The following is a 20,015-nucleotide window of genomic DNA, read 5'->3' on the forward strand; positions in this document are numbered from 1 at the left end:
CATCCCTGACTGCCAGCAGTCCCTTTCCCTCCAGGGACAACAATTCCCCAGGGACAGCATTTTGCGTACTCCACCCCTCATCCCACTAGCTTTTTGATTCCCACCTTTGTTCGGGAATCTACAACGCAGGAGGAGCAGAAAAGGGCAACTAAAATGAGTAAGGGTCTGGAGCAACTCCCCTATGAGGAAAGGTTACAACGTCTGGGACTGTTAAGCTTAGACAAAAGGTGAGTAAGGGGAGACATTGTAGATGTGTACAAAATTATGCATGGTGTAGAGAAAGTGGATGGGGAGACATTTTTCTCCATCTTTCATAATATTGGAACCCAGGGTCATCCCATAAAGCTGACCGGTGGGAGAAACTATGGAATTCACTTCCACAAGATGTAGTGACAGCCACCAATTTGGATGGATTTAAAAAGAGATTAGACAAATTCATGGAGGAGAAGGCTAGCAAAGGCTACTAGTCCTGATGGTTCTGTGCTACCTCCAGTATCAGAGGCAGCATACCTGTGTACATGAGTTGCTGGGGAACATGGTTGGGAGGGTGCTGTTGCACTCATGTCCTGCTTGTGAGTTTCCCATGGGCATCTGGTTGGCCACTATGTGAACAGAATGCTGGACTAGATGGACCCTTGGCCTGATCCAGCAGGGCTCTTCACTTGCTGCACTGATTGCTGTGTGAGTAGTTTCCTGTTGTCTTCTTCCTCCACCAGCCTCTGAGGTAATACAAAAGAGGCATTTGTGTTCTTCCCTGTGCGCTTTTGCAAGGGCCACTTCCTCCTAGAAAAGTCGAACCTTCAGCATCACATTTTGTGCTGTCCGGAGGATTCTCCAGAGCAGGCAGGTAAGTGGATGGTGTCTGGCCTGAGCCATTTTGCAGCCTGAGGTGAAGGACAAGATGGTGCCCTCTGCCCGTTCCTCTTACAGAAGCCAGCTGGACTGGCAGCTGAATCTTACCTCAACCCTGGGGATGGGATAGCGTCCTCCACCACCCCTGAGGCAGCGGGGTAGTTTAGGGGGTCCAGGACAAGGTGTGTGGCCTACACGGCCCTGTCCTCCAACAGCAGGAAGCAGCTGGGGAGTTCAGGAGGAATGGCCAGCAGGCTGCCACCACTGCCCCCAGCACCCAACGCCTGAGGTGATCCCCTCACTCCGCCTAATGGCAGGGCTGACCCTGACCCTGGCTGCCTTTCCACAAGAGCAGGGCTGAGGATGAGGAAAATAATAATGCAGTAAGATATTAGGTCCAATGGATTAATATAAACAACTTCGTATTCAAGAGTACCAAGGTTGTAAACGTACTCCCTCTGCACCTCCAAGTGCAATTGTTGAAAAGCACAGAAGATGGAAGTTGAGCTGCTACATCATTTTGATGGAGTGATCATTCCTGGACATTGCAAAGATTCCTCTGTGTTGCACGTTGCTAAGTGTTAGACATTCCACAGAGCAGGCTTCACTTCATATTATATGGGAATGCAATCTTTCTACATATTCAATCTTATGAAATATTATTTTGTATAAAATATTACATGATACATTTTTAAAACCCTGATTAGATATCATAGTATATTCATATTATTGTGCTGATAATACTTTATCATTAAACTGAGAAGCAAAACTTCAAATGTAGATAATAATTAGAAGCACACACACACAAACATGTCTAATGAAATGGTTCATGTACAATGCAAAGTCATGCGCCTGATGGGTGTCACCATCTCTGAGGTGGGGTAGCTGTTTATGTTGTAAATAATCCTAAATCTGGTGCTGATACGGATTGACTTCTGAGGTGGAACCGTTGTTTAGAGAGGGATCCTGCAGCTTAGGAGTGGGGAACCTGTGCCCCTCCAGACGTTGTTGGGCTCCAACTCCTATCCTCCCCAGCCAGCATGGTCAATGTTAGGGATGATGAGAGCTGTAGTCCAACATTGGGAGGACCACAGGTTCCCACCCCTGCTGTGATAGGTGATGAGACTAGAAGATATCACTAATACAATTTTCTCAGTGTGCATGCATGGTACCTTACCTTTCATAAATAAAAAAGACAGGTCCCTGCCCTCAAAGAGTTTACAATTTAAATTTTGACTGGGAAAGCCAGAGGAAGGCAAAGGGATGCTGCCATTATTTCATGGGAAGGGGCAGGTAACAGTACAAGCATCCTTTGCTTGGCAGGAATGAACAGCTATTTCTAGAGCAGAGCAACTGTTTATAAAGGATATCATTGCCAGGTATTCAAGAAGCAGCTGGGCCTCCATATGAGTGTCAGTATGCATTTTGTACGGCTTGGAGACTGTCAGATCTACACAATGTAGCCTGGCATCACAACATGCTGCAGGAGTTTTTCTTAAGACATTGCAGCATACCTAACCCAGAATCACAGAGTCATAGAATCCTAGAATAGTAGGGTTGGAAGGGGCCTACAAGGTCATCGAGTCCAACCCCCTGCTCATTGCAGGAATCCAAGTCAGAGCATCCCTGACAGATGGCTGTCCAGCCTCGTCTTGAACGCCTCCAGCGTGGGAGAGCCCACCACCTCCCTAGGTGATTGGTTCCATTGTTGTATTGCTCTAACAGTCAGGACGTTTTTCCTGATGTTCAGCCGGAATCTGGCTTCCTGTAACTTGAGCCCATTATCCCGTGTCCTGCACTGTTTTGCAGAAGAACCACAGCGATGCACACAGCTCTCTTGCGTTACTCTGTAGTAAGTGACTATGTGTAACAAATGTACTGGCAACAGAACAAAATGGAGTTTAGGGCAAAATAGCACCTAATCACAGGATTTCTACAGAGGGGTGTATGTGCTTCCCCACTAGGCAATTCCTTTGGAATTGTCTCTCTTCAGCCATTTTTATGCGGCACCCACATAAGGCTCCTTCACACTGGGCTTTTATCCTGCAATGTAGATTGCCTACTCATAGGAGTTTGCGGGTCCTGTACACAACGCAGCCCTCCTCCAGAGAATGTCCCGCTCTTTGTGAGCTCTATTGCCTTGTTTTCCATGACGACGAAAGTCCAGCATTTTCCCTCCTCCTACCATGGAGTGGATATAAATGAGGGTAAAGTCGCTTTTATTGCAAATAAAACAACAGTACCGCCTAGTGGCTTTGTAATGAAACACACAGAAGTTTAGTAGTTTTTTTTTTTTTTTAATGCCATGTGGAAAGGACCCAATCTAATCCTACAAAGATTCTGGAGGCAGAAGCCCTGGTAAATTTCAGGATTTTTAGCCTTGTGTGATGAAGCCCATAATCAAATGGTTATTATCCTGTTTTTTTCCCCATGACTTATCCATCTTTTCTTAGACTGCAAAACATCTGAATTTTGCACGTGAAAACAATGGAAAAGGGAGGCAACCTGCCCCCAGCCCCCCAAGTCTAGATCACCTTAGCACTATGTTTCCATCTTTAAAGAAGAGGGGTGGTTTTGAGGCAAGCAATGACTCTATCGCCACACTGCTTTATCAGGCCTGGTATCAGTGCTTGGCATACCAGAGCTCTAACTGGGGCCCGCGTGCTCTGGCAGGGCCTTGCCTGGGCCCATCCCCGGTGCCCGCCACCACTTGGGCCCCCTGATGGTGGCACTTGTGCAGCCACCAGCCTCCCCCTTTTGTGTGTGCTCACTTGTGAGTGGGCCTCCCCGGTGATGGCAGCTGGCCATTCCAGTGCTGCTTCTGGGTCAGCCTGCATGCTTGTGAGGCTGGCCCGATTGCTATCCGTGACGCAAAAGGAGCATCATTTTGCAAGAGAAATGGCAGGTGTGGGAACCCTGATCAAGACTGGGCCCATAGTGGAAGGGGAAAGGGTTAAAGCCCCCTACTCAACACTAGGGTCCTGATCCACATTGGTTCTCCTGCACTTACCCCAGAGTAAAAGTGCTAGCTGGGGAGTGACCATTGCTCGGTGGTAAAGCATCTGCATTGTCTGTAGAAGGTCCCGAGTTCAATCCCGGCATCTTCAGGTAGGGCTGGGAGCATTCCTGCCCTGGTCTCTGGTCCTGACTTACACCCACCCCGCATTTTGGCTTTTAAGAAATTATTGCCATATTCGGGAATAAGGCTTAATCGATCCCCCTGCCCCCAATACTTCTGACGAGAGATTTTGTTTTAATCTCTCATCATTTCCATACCCCATTACATGGACGTGTGTGTGTGTGTGTGAGAGAGAGAGAGAGAGTGAGAGAGAGAGAGACTGAGACTGAGTGTAGGTGTGTAGGCCTTCTGCACTGGAAAGAGAGGACCTACTTTTCATCAGAATTTAATTATGGGTACTTTAATATCCTCCTTGCCCAAACCCCTCTTTCCTGAAGAGAAAAGAGGCAGCTTTTAGATCAGGGTCCCCAACGCAGTACCTGTGGGCATCATGGTGCCTGTAGGGACCTCTAATAGTGCCCACAAAGCTCTCCCACCCCCTTGAAAAAACATGAAAAACATTAGGGCACCAGGCACTCCTTCCTGTTCCTAAACCTGCCGCTGATCAGATGTTCAGCAGGCAGGTTGCTTCCTGGCCTCGCTCAATCTTCTTCGGTCCACACAGACTTATCCCCTTTGTTCTGTCTCTCTGTTCCCAGCCTCTAACCTTGCTATGTCTCTCCACCCAACCCCTTTCCTCACTATTTGTCCTTCTCCCCATCCTGAGCCTCCTTTCCCTCCCTTCCTAGCCCCTCGACTTGCTCTTTCTCTCCCACTCACCCCTTTATCTTGCTGTTTCTCTCCACTTCCAGCCTCCAGCCTGACTGTTTCTCCCCCATCTCTTTATCTTGCTGTTTCTCCCCCCTCCATCTCTAGTCTTGTTCTTTCTCTCCCTTTATCCCTTTGCCTTGCTATTTTCCCCTCCCTTCCTCCTCCCTTCTAGTCTCTAGCCTTGCTCTTTCTCTTCCCCCACCTCTTTTGAGTATCCAGGCTCCCATGGCAGCCATTATGTGATTAGCCACATCCTCCCTGGGAGTCATTTTGTGGTGGTGTCCACAGTAGTTTCTCAAATTTCCAGATGTGCCCACAGGTCCAAAAAGGTTGGGGTCCCCTGTTCTATGTGAAAGCTGCTGCCTGCCTTCTGCTGCCCTGCATCTGGCCAAGGTCTTGAACACAGCAGCAGCACTGAAGCCCTCCCTAGGTGATGAGCTCATGTCAAGCTGGCTAGAGCTGATGGAAGTTGGAGTCCAACACATCTGGAGGGGCACCAGTTTGAGGAAGGCTGGCCGAAAGCAAGGCTTGTACAGAGCCGGCACAGTTGGGGCAGGGGACTCTTTGGGTGGGCAGCAAGGGAAGAGGCTGCCCTCTTTAGCGATGAGGCTAGCAAAGCACAAATGGACTTTTCTCCCCCTCTTTCCATCCTTGAGGTTCTGCTAAGACACTGCGCCTACTGGCAGGGATGGAAAGGGTAGAAGGCAGGGAAAGAGGATGTGGGGCTAAAACAGGCATGTCATTTATTCTAGGTAGCTGACCTGCCTAAATGTGATGATGAAAAACAGACCTCCTATCCTTCAACGCCTCAGAAGCCAATGATAAGCTTCTTGCTCAAAATGTAACATTCAACTCAAAATCCACCCCACTGGCTGCAGCACCCCTCATTTGCTTTCTCTTGCTAGCTGTCACCATTTACAGCCCCTCTTTCCAGCAGCTTACTAAGAGCTTTTCTACATGAGGCATTTACTGTGCACCTGTGATTCCTTACTCACAGTTGTTTACGGGTTCTTTAGACAATGTTGTGACCCTCCAGTTTCACTTCTGTTTTTTTTTTTAAGAGTGCTTTTGTGGGTTATTTTAGAGCAGTGAAAATGGGGTATTATTTCTGAAAGTGAAAGAAAACTGGTTTCCTACTTGTGTATTTGCACTATTCTCTATAGCACAGCACCACCTGAAGGTTATGTAGCAGAAAAACAGGAAAGGAAATGCTCTTCATGCAGTGCTCAGATCTCAATTCTGCGACAAAACCAAAAATAGATACAGCGGATTAACAGCCTTGTGTAGAAAAGCCCGTGGTCTAAATCTGTATCGGACTCACCATCAACACCATGAGTTTAGGGAAAATATCACCTCTTTATTTGCTGACTTTTCTTTACACACAAAATAGTTGATCTAGATTTTGAATATCCATGCAAAGGCAAGATTTTGGAGTGACCCCTCCCACACTGGATGTTTCCCAGCCCTAAATCAGAGAGGAGGTGTCAGCATGGGAAAAAGTCACATGTGAACCAGCCAGCCCTCACTTTACAGTTACATTTTGTGTAGTACTGCAGACAGTAGAAATGAGACTTGTATTGCAGACCTCCTGAAGCAAACATGCCATAACTACATCTTGGGAAAGGGGTGTCCTCACACTTCCTATTACAATGAGAGCAAAAGCAACCAAGTTGACACATATTTCCCAACATAGCTGTAAAGCAAGGGCTGCTTCACACATGAAGTTTCATCTGTACACTGACAAATCCTCTATACAGGCAAAGAATAAAAATAAAAATGACATGCGTATCTTTTGCCTTGGTCTTAGATGTTTAGAACCAATCACGGAACAATAAACATTTTATCTGTTTTCACACATGATGGTGTACAAGGTACACAGTTATACATCTCTCCCCTACATAGTACATATAGAATGGTGTCACAAGGGATGTCCCCTCCATTAGTGGGGATATGTAACTTCCTTCAGCTTTCACTGCAAAAGAACAACTTAAAAACACACATACAGCAAGTTTGTTGTTGTTCAGCCGTTAAGTGGTGTCCGACTCTTCGTGACCCCATGGACCATAGCACGCCAGGCCTTCCTGTCCTCCGCTCTCTCCCAGAGTGTGCTCAAGTTCATAGGCATTGCATCGGTGATGCTATCTAGCCATCTTATCCTCTGCCGTCCCCTTCTCCTTTTGCCTTCAATCTTTCCCAGCATCAGGGTCTTTTCCAGGGAGTTTTCTCTTCACATTTGGTGGCCGAAATATTTGAGCTTCAGCTTCAGGATCTGTCTTTCCAATGAGCAGTCAGGGTTGATTTCCTTTAGGATTGACTGATTTGACCTACTTGCAGTCCAAGGGACTCGTAAGAGTCTTCTCCAGCACCACAGTTTGAAGGCATCAATTCTTCGGTGCTCAGCCTTCCTTATAGTCCAGCTGTAACAGCCATACATTACCACTGGGAAAACCATAGCTTTGATTATACGAATCTTTGTCGGCAAGGTGATGTCTCTGCTTCTTACTGTGCTGTCTAGGTTTGCCATAGCTTTCCTCCCAAGGAGCAAGCGACTTTTAATTTCATGGCTACAGTCACCGTCTGTGGTGATCTTGGAGCCCAAGAAAATAAAATCTGTCACTGCTTCCATTTCTTCCCCTTCGATATGCCAGGAAGTGATGGGGCCAGATGCCATGATCTTAGTTTTTTTTAATGTTGAAGCTTAGTTTTTACAGCAAGTTTAGACTTTATTAATTCTTGTTATGCACAGGATCATTCAAATCCAGTATTGCAGGATCAGAATAACTTCTTAGGGAGCTATATGAGTAGTTGCAGGATAAGGTGGAAAGCTTCCAGAGCAATACTAGTAAGTAGCTGCAGGACCAGGTTGAATGTCTGTGGGCAATACATGTAAGTATCTGCAGGATCAAGATAAATCCTCACTGAGTGAGGTAAGTGGCTGCAGACCCAAAGTGAATGCCAATGGAGCAACACATGTAAGTATTTGCAGGATCAGAAAGAGTGGCTATGTAGTGATGTAAACCATCAGTAAGTAGTTGTAGGGTCAGGTTGATTTGGCACGGAGTTTGTTGTAGAAGTGGGTAAGTCTTTTCTTATCCACTCATTCTATTTGTCCACTGCTGTCCATACTGAAAGGTCTCTCCTACAAATCCCAGCAGCTGGTCATCTGCTTCAGTGTTTGGCCTTCTAGTGAGCTAGCTGGTGTCTTTCTCTTCCTACTACCCCTTTCTGTACCTTCTGTTCTGTTTTTGTTGTTTCTTCCAGCCAGTCCTCTTGAGTCTGTTTAGTCCTGCTTTGTCTCTCTTCTCTCCCTCCTGTGCTTCTAGCATTCAGGCTTTTATCCTTTGCTTCTGCTATGCCTCTTCTTTCTTTCTCCTTTCTCAGAATCCTCAAGCCATTTAAAGAGCCCTTGTCCTGATTCCTCTCAATTCTGTTCAACTAGCCCAAACTTGTAGGTTTTTCTTGCTTTGCAGTCAGCAAAACCTGCGGGATTGTATGATGACCCGCAAACAGCTTCTCACAGATGGTTATTATTGTGTAGGGGAAATGGCCCGAGTGAAGTGGCCCTCACAGCAGGCAATATTTCTCCACTGCAAAGGTTCCCAAACTTTTTTTTTATTGGGGGATGAGTCTTCTCAGAACTCATTACCTCATGCATGCGTGCGTGCATGTGAGGGAGAGAGAGAGAGAGAGAATATTGACACACCATTTCACCTGTCTAGGCATTCAAGAATATCAGGAATTTATTGGGCTGGATCCAGACTTGGTCATGCTAAGAGTTAATTAGACTTAATTTAGTTATGACTAACTCAAGAACCATTGATTTCAGTGGGTCTGCTTTAAGCATGACTAAGGGCTTCTCTGCACTAGGCTGTTTACCCCACAACTTTAGCAGGATTTCTGCTTCTAGATTCTTTGTGGAATTAAGATCAGCCCTTTACATGCACTTCCCCCTTTTTCTGGGGCTTTCCTTTGTCTGCAAGTTCTATGTTTCATTATACAGCTACTAGATGGCACTGTGGTATAGCTGTGGTTATAGTGCAAGTCCATAATTACACGGAGCGATTCAAACTGCCATTTAAAAATAGTGCATTTTGCCCATTACAAATAAAGCCATGGAAATGGGCACAAAGCTCAGGAGAGACCCTGGAGGTTGATGATGTCATGTAAAGCAGGGGTCCCCAACCCCTGAGCCATGGACCGGTACCGGTCTGTGGCCTGTTAGGAACTGGGCTGACGTAGGGGTGTGGGAACCCCCCTTACCTTGTGTCCGCAGGGGGGGAGGTGATCCGTCCCTCCCCCCCCCCCCCGGAATCCTCGCCGGCCCTGGCCAGCTCCGCTCTGTGGCAAGTCTGCAGAGATGCCAGCCGGCTCTGGCCACTGGCGGACTTCCAGCTGCTGTGATGCAAATGGCGTCCGCATAGTGGATGCCGTTTGCGTCCCTGTTCTTCAAGTAATAGGCTGCAAAGAACAGGGATGCAAATGGCGTCCACTATGTGGACACCATTTGCATCCCAGTGGCCGAAAGTCCACCAGCGAAACCATCCCCCCCGGTTCGTGGAAAAATTGTCTTCCACGAGACCGGTCCCTGGTGCCAAAAAGGTTGGGGACCGCTGATGTAAAGGTCCTGCACACTTCAGTGAGTAACTAATCTTGATTGCAGGATAAAAGCCTGGAGTAGAGAAGCCCTAAGTTTGTATCCAGCCCATTAAGTTCACTTCATGAAGCCACCATCATGGCTCTAAGATTAAAATGGGACTTGGAGAAAGAACATTAGGTGAAACGTGGGAATCTATTTGGAATAATTTGAATGGATATATGTTTTAAATGGAAATTAATGTTCTAACTCAAAGGCATATGCCTCTTTTAAGATTATCAGTGAGTAATCAGAATATTTGTTACAAGCAAAGGAAGGGAAGAACAGAATGTATACACTGTTGGTAGAATTGTTCTGTGGCAAAGAGTTAGTTGCAGGATTGTGTTTAATATTAGTCATATTGTTAATATACTATTTGTTTAAGTTCTAGAATTTGCTTATTAACTTATCAGAAAGATGCAGTCCCAAGAACAATGAAAAACTACTCTTTTATATGATATTAGCAAGAAAGGGAATACCTCAGTTAAAGGAGTTGTGTGTTAAATTGTGGAATTTAGCAGCCATAAGCTAAACAGGTTTTTGGGGTAAAGCAGGGAAGATACAGAATACATCCGTTTGAACAGGAATGGAAGCTGCTTAGGATGTTTTGGAGGCATGAGAAGTAGTACGCCTTTTTATTCTCTATCGTAGTTTCTCATTGTCTTGGGGTACATGGTACCTGGGAGTAAGCCCCATTGAACTCGGTGGAACTTACTTCTAAGGACACATGTATAGGATTGTACTGTAAGGTTTTTAATGTTTAGATGTTTTATTGTCATAGGGGACAACTCTACTCAATTCTGCTGCCTGCTAGACAGACGCCTCCGATCTCTGAGGCCTCTGAGAATCCTATGCCCTGCTGGGCTGTTGCCAACAGGTTGGGAGGAGTGATGGGGGTGTTTTCTGCTCCTTTGCAGCATTTTCCACTAGAAGGGTTTTGAGCCTGTCTGGTGCCGTTGGGCTGGGGTGGGGGAAGTGCTTGAGAGGCCTTTGGATCTGGTGGATCCTTGGCTTTTCTTTCTTCCTATCCTGCCCTCCCCCTCTCTCTCCTCTACCTGGAGTGGTTGCTCCGACCTCGGGTGAGTTGCTGAGCAGGAGCTTTCTGTGGTGACTGGGAGGGGTTAAAGATAAGGAGATGTATGGCTGTGAGAGCTGGACTATAAGGAAGGCCGAGCGCCGAACGCTAAAAGCATTTACTTGGGAGTAAGCACCATTAAGTGTAAAAGGGATACTATATTGTCAAAATAAAAACAAAGTGAACAGCAGCAGAGTCAATGCAGCTTGAGCCTATACCATTTTTATCCCACTGAATATGGGAAGACTGACTTCTGAGTACAAATGCACAGCTGGGAACTTGTGACTCCCTCCCCCAACACACACAGGGAGAGCAATCCTGCGGCCACTAGACGGTGTCTAGGGGGCCACAGGATTTCTCGGTTCCCGGGAACTGAGGTCGAAGCCAGCACTCTGATAGTGGTTGCCAGGAATGACACTCCCCTCCCCTGCTGCCTTGGAAGTGGTGCTATTCTTGCCAATCTCTGCACTCGGGCACGTAGCAGGTGAATAGGGGGCGCTCCCAGCGGTGGGGTGGGGAGGGGACTGCGGAAGCCGATTATGCAGCTTCCTTTGCAGTGCGCAGCCTCCCCCGCTCCCACTCTGACATGCCCCAGCTAGGCAGCTGAAACCAGCCGTCTAGCCACAAAAGCAGGGCAGGCAGAGCACGGAGGAGAGGATCCCCTATGTGCTTCGCCCACCCTGCGTATGATAGGCAGCCGCCTCTGACTTCAGAGGTGGCCAACTATCCCGATAGGATTGTGCCTTAGACACAGAGAGGAAGACACAACCAAAGCAGCAGGCTAGGAAGTCTCACACTTAACACCATGTAAGAACATCAGAAGAGCCCTGCTGGATCAGACCAAGGGTCCATCTAGTCCAGCATTCTGTTCACACAGTGGCCAACCAGCTGTCGACCAGGAACCCACAAGCAGGACACAAGTGCAACAGCACCCTCCTGCCCATGTTCCCCAGCAACTCGTGTATGTAGGCTCAGTGCCTCTGGTATGGGAGGTAGCACATAGCCATCAAGACTAGTAGCCATTGATTGCCTTTTCCTCCAGGAATATGTCCAACCCTCATTTAAAGACATCCAAGTTGGTGGCCATCACTACATCCTGTTGTAGTGAATTCCATAGTTTCTCCCACCAATCAGCTTCATGGGATGACCCTGGGTTCTAGTATTTTAAGAGAAGGAGAAACATGTCTCCCTATCCACATTCTCCACACCATGCATATTTTGTACACCTCTATCATGTCTCCCCTTACCCTCCTTTTTCCCAAGCTAAACAATCCCAGCTGTTGTAACTTTCTGTCATAGGGGAGATGCTCCAGCCCCTTGGTCATTTTAGCTGCCCTTTTCTGCCCTTTTTCCAGCTCTTTGTTGTTGTTGTTCAGTCGTTCAGTCATGTCCGACTCTTCGTGACCCCATGGACCATAGCACGCCAGGCCTTCCTGTCCTGCGCACTCCCCTGGAGTGTGCTCAGGTTCATATTCATTGCATCGGTGATCCTATCTAGCCATCTCATCCTCTGCCGTCCCCTTCTCCTTTTGCCTTCAGTCTTTCCCAGCATCAGGGTCTTTTCCAGAGAGTTTTCTCTTCGCATTAGGTGGCCAAAATATTTCAGCTTCAGCTTCAGGATCTGTCCTTCCAATGAGCACTCAGGGTTGATTTCCTTTAGGATTGACTGATTTGACCTCCTTGCAGTCCAGGGGACTCGTAAGAGTCTTCTCCAGCACCACAGTTCGAAAGCATCAATTCTTCGGCGCTCAGCCTTCCTTATAGTCCAGCTCTCACAGCCATACATTACTACTGGGAAAACCATAGCTTTGATTAGACGGACCTTTGTTGGCAAGGTGATGTCTCTGCTTCTTACTATGCTGTCTAGGTTTGCCATAGCTTTCCTCCCAAGGAGCAAGCGTCTTTTAATTTTTTAGGTGTGGTGACCAGAACAGTACACAGAATTCTAAGTGTGGTCGCACCATAGACTTGTGTAAAGGCAATATGATATTGTCAGTTTTATTCTCAATGCCTTTTCTAATTATGCCTAACATGGAGTTTGCCTTCTTTCTTTTTTTTTACAGCAGCCACACACTGGGTTGACATCTCCATCAAGCTGTCCACCACAACCCCAAGGTCTCTTTCTTGGCCAGTCACTGCTAGCTCAGATCCCATCAGGTTATACTTGAAGTTGGGATTTTTTGCCCCAACTTGCATCATTTTACACTTGCTTACATTGAACCACATCTGCCATTTAGATGCCCACTCTCCCAGTTTGGAGAGATCCTTTTGGAGCTCCTCACAATCCCTGTTTGTTTTAACCACCCTAAATAATTTGGTGTCCACAGCAAACTTGGCCACTTCCCTGCTCACTCCTAATTCCAGATCATTTATGAACACCTCTCCATGTGCCACAGGTATTTTAGAAAATGTTTTTATGGTAGAATTTTATTGTTTTAAACTGTTTTATTGTATGTTGTACATCGCCCAGAGTGGCTGGGTGACCAGCCAGATGGGCAATTAATAAATTTAATAATAAATAAAAATAAAGAAGTGCAGAGCAGGGAGACACACAAGGATCAAGAGAAGCCACATAACACACACAATTACACAACCAGAATTTACCAGGGTTCCGGGGGAAGAATGTCCTCCCCAGATTATTTAACATATTAGAAGAACAATAAATACATATTCTCTCCAACTCACCTCTCTCCATTCCTTCATCCACATCTCTCTTTTTATCCCCTGCCCACCCTGTTCTCTCTCTAATTTCCTTCTGGAGAAAATTGCCAACACCCCATGCAGTTAGGCTGAGGAAAGAAATGCAACTGGCACTACCGGTTAAATGCAGGGGTGCACAACCTGTTAATTGCAGCCCCTCACAGATGCCCTCACCCCCTCGCCACTGCCTCCAAATCCCCTCCTCCAGCAATTCTCATACCGATCGCTCTTTCCCTGTTGGTGCTAGCAGCAAGGAAGAAGCAATCTGTATCCGATCTCTGGGATGTGTGCACATGTGTATGTGCATTTTCCCCAACCCCTGAGTCAGCATCACATATGGCCGATAGGGACAAAAAGGTTATGCACCCCTGGCTTAATATATTGTAATCACTGGTTAGAAATTCAGTGCATTCCAGTGGCCATTCTCTTATCATTCACTTTAATACAAGTGGGTCTTGCAACGAACTGTTGCTGTTTGGAGTGCTCCTGTTCAGAATTCCAGCCAACCAGCCAGCCATGCCCTTTTCCAGGGTATTCAATCTCACACACACACACACACACACACACACACACACAGTTTGGCCGTTGGGTCCTTCTTTCTTGGCCTGCCACATGCTCTGTCTCCTCTCCTTAATCCACCCTATCTCTAGGCTCACGATCCCTTAGATGCACTTTCTAGTCAGTTTCCCAGCCTCAGCTTCTCTGTTTCTGTTCTCCCTCTCCCCATTCAGGAGTTAAAAGTATTTTGTACATGCCATTGCAGCAATACAGTCAATGACTCAAAAGGATCAACGTGACAGCCACCTTAAGTCTTGTACAATAGAGAAGTGGGAACCAGTGAAAGGAAAGTGGAGGAGACTTCTTCCCACTGCCCTGTCCTTTGGGATGAAGGGAAAGATGGTCATCTCTGTTTGTCCTGCCTCTTGTGGTTGTTGTTGTTCAGTCGTTCAGTCATGTCTGACTCTTCGTGACCCCATGGACCATAGCATGCTCAAGTCCATATTCATTGCATCAGTGATGCTATCTAACCATCTCATCCTCTGCCGTCCCCTTCTTTTGCCTTCAGTCTTTCCCAGCATCAGGGTCTTTTCCAGAGAGTTTTCTCTTCGCATTAGGTGGCCAAAATAGTTCAGCTTCAGCTTCAGGATCTGTCCTTCCAATGAGCACTCAGGGTTGATTTCCTTGAGGATTGACTGATTTGACCTCCTTGCAGTCCAGGGGACTCGTAAGAGTCTTCTCCAGCACCACAGTTTGAAGGCATCAATTCTTCGGCGCTCAGCCTTCCTTATAGTCCAGCTCTCACAGCCATACATTACTACTGGGAAAACCATAGCTTTGATTAGACGGACCTTTGTTGGCAAGGTGATGTCTCTGCTTCTTACTATGCTGTCTAGGTTTGCCATAGCTTTCCTCCCAAGGAGCAAGCGTCTTTTAATTTCATGGCTACAGTCACCGTCTGCGGTGATCTTGGAGCCCAAGAAAGTAAAATCTGTCACTGCTTTCATTTCTTCCCCTTCTATATGCCAGGAAGTGATAGGGCCAGATGCCATGATCTTCGTTTTTTTAATGTTGTGTTTCAAACCAGCTTTTGCACTCTCCACTTTCACCCTCAACAAGAGGCTCTTTAGATCCTCTTTGCTTTCTGCCATTAGGGTAGTATCATCTGCATATCTGAGGTTGTTGATAATTCACCCGGCAATCTTAATTCCGACCTGTGATTCATCCAACCCGGCGTTTATCATGATGTACTCTGCATATAAGTTAAATAAGCAGGGTGACAATATGCAGCCTTGTCGTACTCCTTTCCCAATTTTGAACCAATTGGTTGTTCTATGTCTGGTTCTTACTGTTGCTTCTTGACCCTTGTACAGGTTTCTGAGGAGACAGGTAAGGTGGTCTGCTACTCCCATCTCTTTAAGGATTTGCCACAGTTTGTTGTGATCCACACAATCAAAGGCTTTAGCGCAGTCAATGAAGCAGAAATAGATGTTTTTTTCTGGAATTCTCTTGCTTTCTCCATGATTCAGCGAATGTTGGCGATTTGATCTCTAGTTCCTCTGCCTCTTCGAAACCCCGCTTGTACTTCCGGTAGTTCTCGGTTCGCATACTGCTGAAGCCTAGCTTGTAGGATTTTGAGCATCACCTTGCTGGCATATGAAATGAGCGCAATTGTACGGTAGTTTGAACACTCTTTGGCATTGCCCTTCTTTGGAATTGGAATGTAAACTGACCTTTTCCAGTCTTGTGGCTACTGTTGAGTGTTCCAAATGTGTTGGCATATTGAGTGCAGCACTTTAACAGCAGCATCTTTGTATAGTTCTTCTGTGTATTCTTGCCACCTCTTCTTAATCTCATCTGCTTCTGTTAGGTCCCTGCCTTCTTTGTCCTTTATCATGCCCGTCTTTGCACAAAACGTTCCCTTGAGATCTCCGATTTTCTTGAAGAGATCTCTAGTCTTTCCCATTCTGTTGTTTTCCTCGATTTCTTTGCATTGTTCATTTAAGAAGGCCTTCTTGTCTCTCCTTGCTATTCTCTGGAACTCTGCATTCAGTTGGATATATCTTCCCCTTTCTCCCTTGCTATTCGCTTCCCTTCTTTCCTCAGCTACTTGTAAAGTCTCATCAGACAGCCACTTGGGTTTCTTGCATTTCTTTTTCTTTGGGATGGATTGAGTTGCTGCCTCCTGAACAACATTATGGACCTCCGTCCATAGTTCCTCAGGCACTCTGTCTATCAGGTCTAATCCCTGAAATCTATTCCTCACCTCCACTGTATATTCATAAGGGATATGATTTAGGTCATACCTGAATGGTTTAGTGGTTTTCCCTACATTCTTCAATTTAAGCCGAAATTTTTCAAGAAGCAGCTCATGATCATGAGCCACAGTCAGCTCCAGGTCTTGTTTTTACTGCCTGTATAGAGCTTCTCCATCTTTGGCTGCAAAGGACATAATCAATCTGATTTCGATATTGACCATCTGGTGATGTCCGTGTGTAGAGTCGCCTCTTGTGCTGTTGGAAAAGAGTGTTTGCTATGATCAGCGTGTTCTCTTGGCAAAACTGTATTAGCCTTTGTCCTGCTTCATTTTGTACACCAAGGCCATGCTTGCCTGTTATCCCAGTTATTTCTTGACTTCCTACTTTAGCATTCCAATCCTCTATGATGAAGAGGACATCTTTTTTTGTTGTTAGTTCTAGAAGGTGTTGTAGGTCTTCATAGAACCGATCAACCTCAGCTTCTTTGGCCTCAGTGGTTGGGGCATAGACTTGAATTACTGTGATGCTGAATGGTTTGCCTTGGATTCGTACTGAGATCATTCGATCGTTTTTGAGATTGTACCCCAGTACTGCTTTTCCCACCCTTTTGTTGACTATGAGTGCTACTCCATTTCTTCTAAAGGATTCTTGCCCACAGTAGTAGATATGATGGTCACCTGAATTAAATTTGCCTGTGCCTGTCCATTTGAGTTCACTGATTCCCAAGATGTCAATGTTCAATCTTGCCATCTCATGTTTGACCACCTCCAGCTTACCTTGATTCAATGATCTTACATTCCAGGTTCCTAAACAATATTGTTCTTTACAGCATCAGATTTACTTTTCACCACCAGACACATCCACAGCTGAGTGTCCTTTCGGGTTTGGCCCAGCCGCTTCACTCTTTCTGGCGCTACTTAGAAATACCCTCTGCTCTTCCCCAGTAGTATGTTGGACACCTTCCGACCTGAGGGGCTCATCTTCCGGCATCATCTCTTTTAGCCTTGTGATATGTTCCATGGGGTTTTCTTGGCAAGAATACTGGAGTGGGTTGCCATTTCCTTCTCCAGTGGACCACATTTTGTCAGAACTCTCCGCCATGACCTGTCCGTCTTGGGTGGCCCTGCACGGCATAGCTGATGGCTTCACTGAGTTACGCAAGCCCCTTTGTCACAACAAGGCAGTGATCCATGAAGGGGTCCTGCCTCTTAGAAAGTATGAATACTGACGGTGAAGGAAAAGGGTGAGAATTTGTGTCTTGAGATCATTTCCTTCTACGTCAACCCAATCAACATGATACCTCCTCTGTTAGGTCCTTAAATGCATAGTAACTGTGCTAAACTGTGCCTATGATGGTTAGGGCAGGGCAGGAAGGCACCTGCCCATTGGGTTCTCCGCCACTGCTGCTGCTAGATTTGTATCTTTCTGGGCTCAGTGGCAGCAGAGTTGAGTCTCTCTCTCCATGGAGACAGGACACGGAGATAACCAGTGGGAACTGGCAGAGATGAGGTACACTGTATATTTTTGCCTGTAAAGTAAAGGGAAAAATGTTAAATGTACTACCCCCTGTCAACAATTAGATTTAAATTCATTGTAATTATCTGTCATTCTAAATACTTTATTTTTTTTAAAGGGCCACACCATTTGGCATTACATCTTGTGTTGTAGTGGGGAATTGAATTTGATGATTGCTTGGTTCTTTTTAGCTCTGCACTTCATTGTATAACACTGACTGATAATACCCCCAACATCAGGGTGCAAGATGTTGCAATGTTGATGTTTCTTAAAGATACTCAAGAATTGTGGGGACTCAAAATGGTCTTCCTAACACAGTCAAAAATAGATTTGATCCATTTAAGATTTGTATTTATCACCTTGATTTTAATGACGGTGTTCATGTATTTTGGCTTCATACTCTACACAGGTCCAGAGCAAGACCTCCAGGATGGGAGAAGTGTTCACATTGGATGAGAATCTGGATGATCTCCTAGTAAATTTTAGTTATGATAACTTCACCTTTGACCTTAGCAGTGTCGGATCACCACCCTGCAGAAGTGAGAGTATGACAACTGGGCTCAGTTATGCCGTGGCATTCATCTATGGCCTTGTATGCCTTGTGAGCCTGCTGGGCAACTCCCTGGTGGTGCTGGTGGTCACCTACAACAAGGCGAACCGCTCTGTTACTGACGTCTACCTTCTGAACTTAGCCATTGCCGATCTCCTCTTTGCACTCAGCTTGCCAATGTGGGCTGTTTACCGAGCTCATGAGTGGATCTTTGGCACTGCCATGTGCAAAATCATCTCAGGCCTGAAGGAAGTCAACTTCTACAGCGGCATCCTCCTGTTGGCCTTTATCAGCATTGATCGCTACCTGGCCATAGTTTACGCTACTCGGGCAGCCACTCAGAAGAGGCACTGGGTCAAATTTGTCTGCGTTGGCATCTGGCTGTGCGCCTTCCTCCTTGCCTTCCCTGTGATCTACTTCCGTGAGGCTTTCCAGGATCCCAATTCCTCTGGAATGTCTTGTTATGAGAATATTGGAGGAAACAAAACATCAGACTGGAGGGTGGCATTGAGAATCCTGCCGCAAATGTTTGGCTTCATTGTCCCATTGATCATCATGCTCTTTTGCTATGGTGTGACAGTGCACCGGCTCTTCCAGACCAAGAACAGCCAAAAAAAGAAGGCCATGAAAGTCATAATGGTTGTGGTGCTGGTCTTCCTGGTCTGCTGGCTGCCCTACCATATCTCTCTGCTTGCTGATACCTTGCTGAGGACTGGCATTTTTGGGAAAACCTGCGGCCCCCAAGCTGCTATTGATAGAGCCCTTTTAGATACGGAGATTCTGGGATTTGCTCACAGCTGCATAAATCCCATCATATATGCCTTTATAGGGCAGAAGTTCCGGAACAGCTTCCTGAAGATCTTGGTCACACGACGTATCATCAGCAAAGAAACACTGACTCGGTATAGGAAGGGGTCCTCCTTCTCATCTACCTCTGGCAACACCTCAATGACCTTGTAATTGCCATGCTGGCAGAAGGGAGGCAATACACAATCACTAAAGGGATGGTCCAGCTATTCTTACAGTGGAGTTCTTAGTGGACTACAAGATTCAGACTAAGGTGATAACACTGAGATGCTTCAGGACCTGTAGCTGCCAACTGTAGCCATGAGAAGATTCCTGCCTGCTTCTCACAAAAGCAAATATGATTGTTCTCTACCAAGAAGGGCTTTTCCTATCCAAATAATCTGAACAAGTTCATGTTAACTACTGTACTTCAGCAATCATAATTGTCAAACAACAGGAGACTGTGTATTTTGAATCAAGAAGTCTGCCCATGATCCAACACAGAGAGAATGTAGTCTTATTAATTATACCTAAAGCACGCTCCGGGAGAGAGCGCAGGACAGGAAGGCCTGGCGTGCTATGGTCCATGGGGTCACGAAGAGTCGGACACGACTGAACGACTGAACAACAACAACAACAAAGGGTCTCCTGTCCTTCTCCATCCTTTCTGTCTATAGTAGACTCTCTTGACAGAAATTTGGGTGGAGGTAGTTGTCATTTTCATTTGAGCTTAACTAAAGAATACAATATAGAGGGAGCTCGCAAATGTAATAATAATTCCCTCTCTAGTGTTTAATCTTTTTTGTTTTAGATGCATCTGACTTTTTCATATTTAAAACTAAATATGTTTGCATATTATGATGAAGATATGATTTTGCTGTAAGCTTATGCTTGCAACTGTGTTTAAGTCAATGCATATGTATGTATGGATGCATGTATATTTGGCACAAGGAATTGTTTCCACCATGCTGGATATAGGCAATAGTCAGTCGAGTGACTGGATGCACTCACCTAGTGGATCTGTTTCTCACAATTCAGAGGTGTTAACACAGGTTCTGCCTGGATTGGTGGTTTTCCACATGTCCACTGTCAGACAGAGACCACTGAGGGCCTAGTGTGATTCTGCAGTCTGCATGGCTTTGGATGCCAGACATCTCAGGGAGAAAGTATCTGTTTATTCCACAGGGACACTGACTATGTTGTGGATAGCTGTGCTGAATTGGAAGGCCTGACAGATGCTATATAGACATGTTATCTCACAGGTACTAAATGAGGTGATTTCTCTTATTGGATCACTTAATAAAGACTTCTGCATTTTC

At 46.0% G+C, this 20,015-nt stretch overlaps 1 protein-coding gene across 1 annotated transcript; it reads left to right on the forward strand.

Annotated features, from left to right (window-relative positions):
• Positions 1 to 766: 766 nt before the first annotated feature.
• On the forward strand, positions 767 to 20,015 carry LOC146358252 (C-X-C chemokine receptor type 2-like). The gene is made up of 2 exons (XM_084806260.1): positions 767 to 847; positions 17,770 to 20,015. The coding sequence occupies exon 2, from the start codon at positions 17,791 to 17,793 to the stop codon at positions 18,868 to 18,870; it is 1,080 nt and encodes a 359-aa protein (XP_084662386.1). The 5' UTR covers positions 767 to 847; positions 17,770 to 17,790; the 3' UTR covers positions 18,871 to 20,015.

This window comes from Heloderma suspectum, chromosome 1 (assembly GCF_057233095.1).
Source record: "Heloderma suspectum isolate Gila_16-S chromosome 1, 16-S_ref, whole genome shotgun sequence".
NCBI classification, from domain to species: domain Eukaryota; kingdom Metazoa; phylum Chordata; class Lepidosauria; order Squamata; family Helodermatidae; genus Heloderma; species Heloderma suspectum.

Bases quoted from the DNA above. Each gene is read 5' to 3' on its own strand.
- LOC146358252 (XM_084806260.1), top strand. From the start codon at position 17,791: ATGGGAGAAGTGTTCACATTGGATGAGAATCTGGATGATCTCCTAGTA.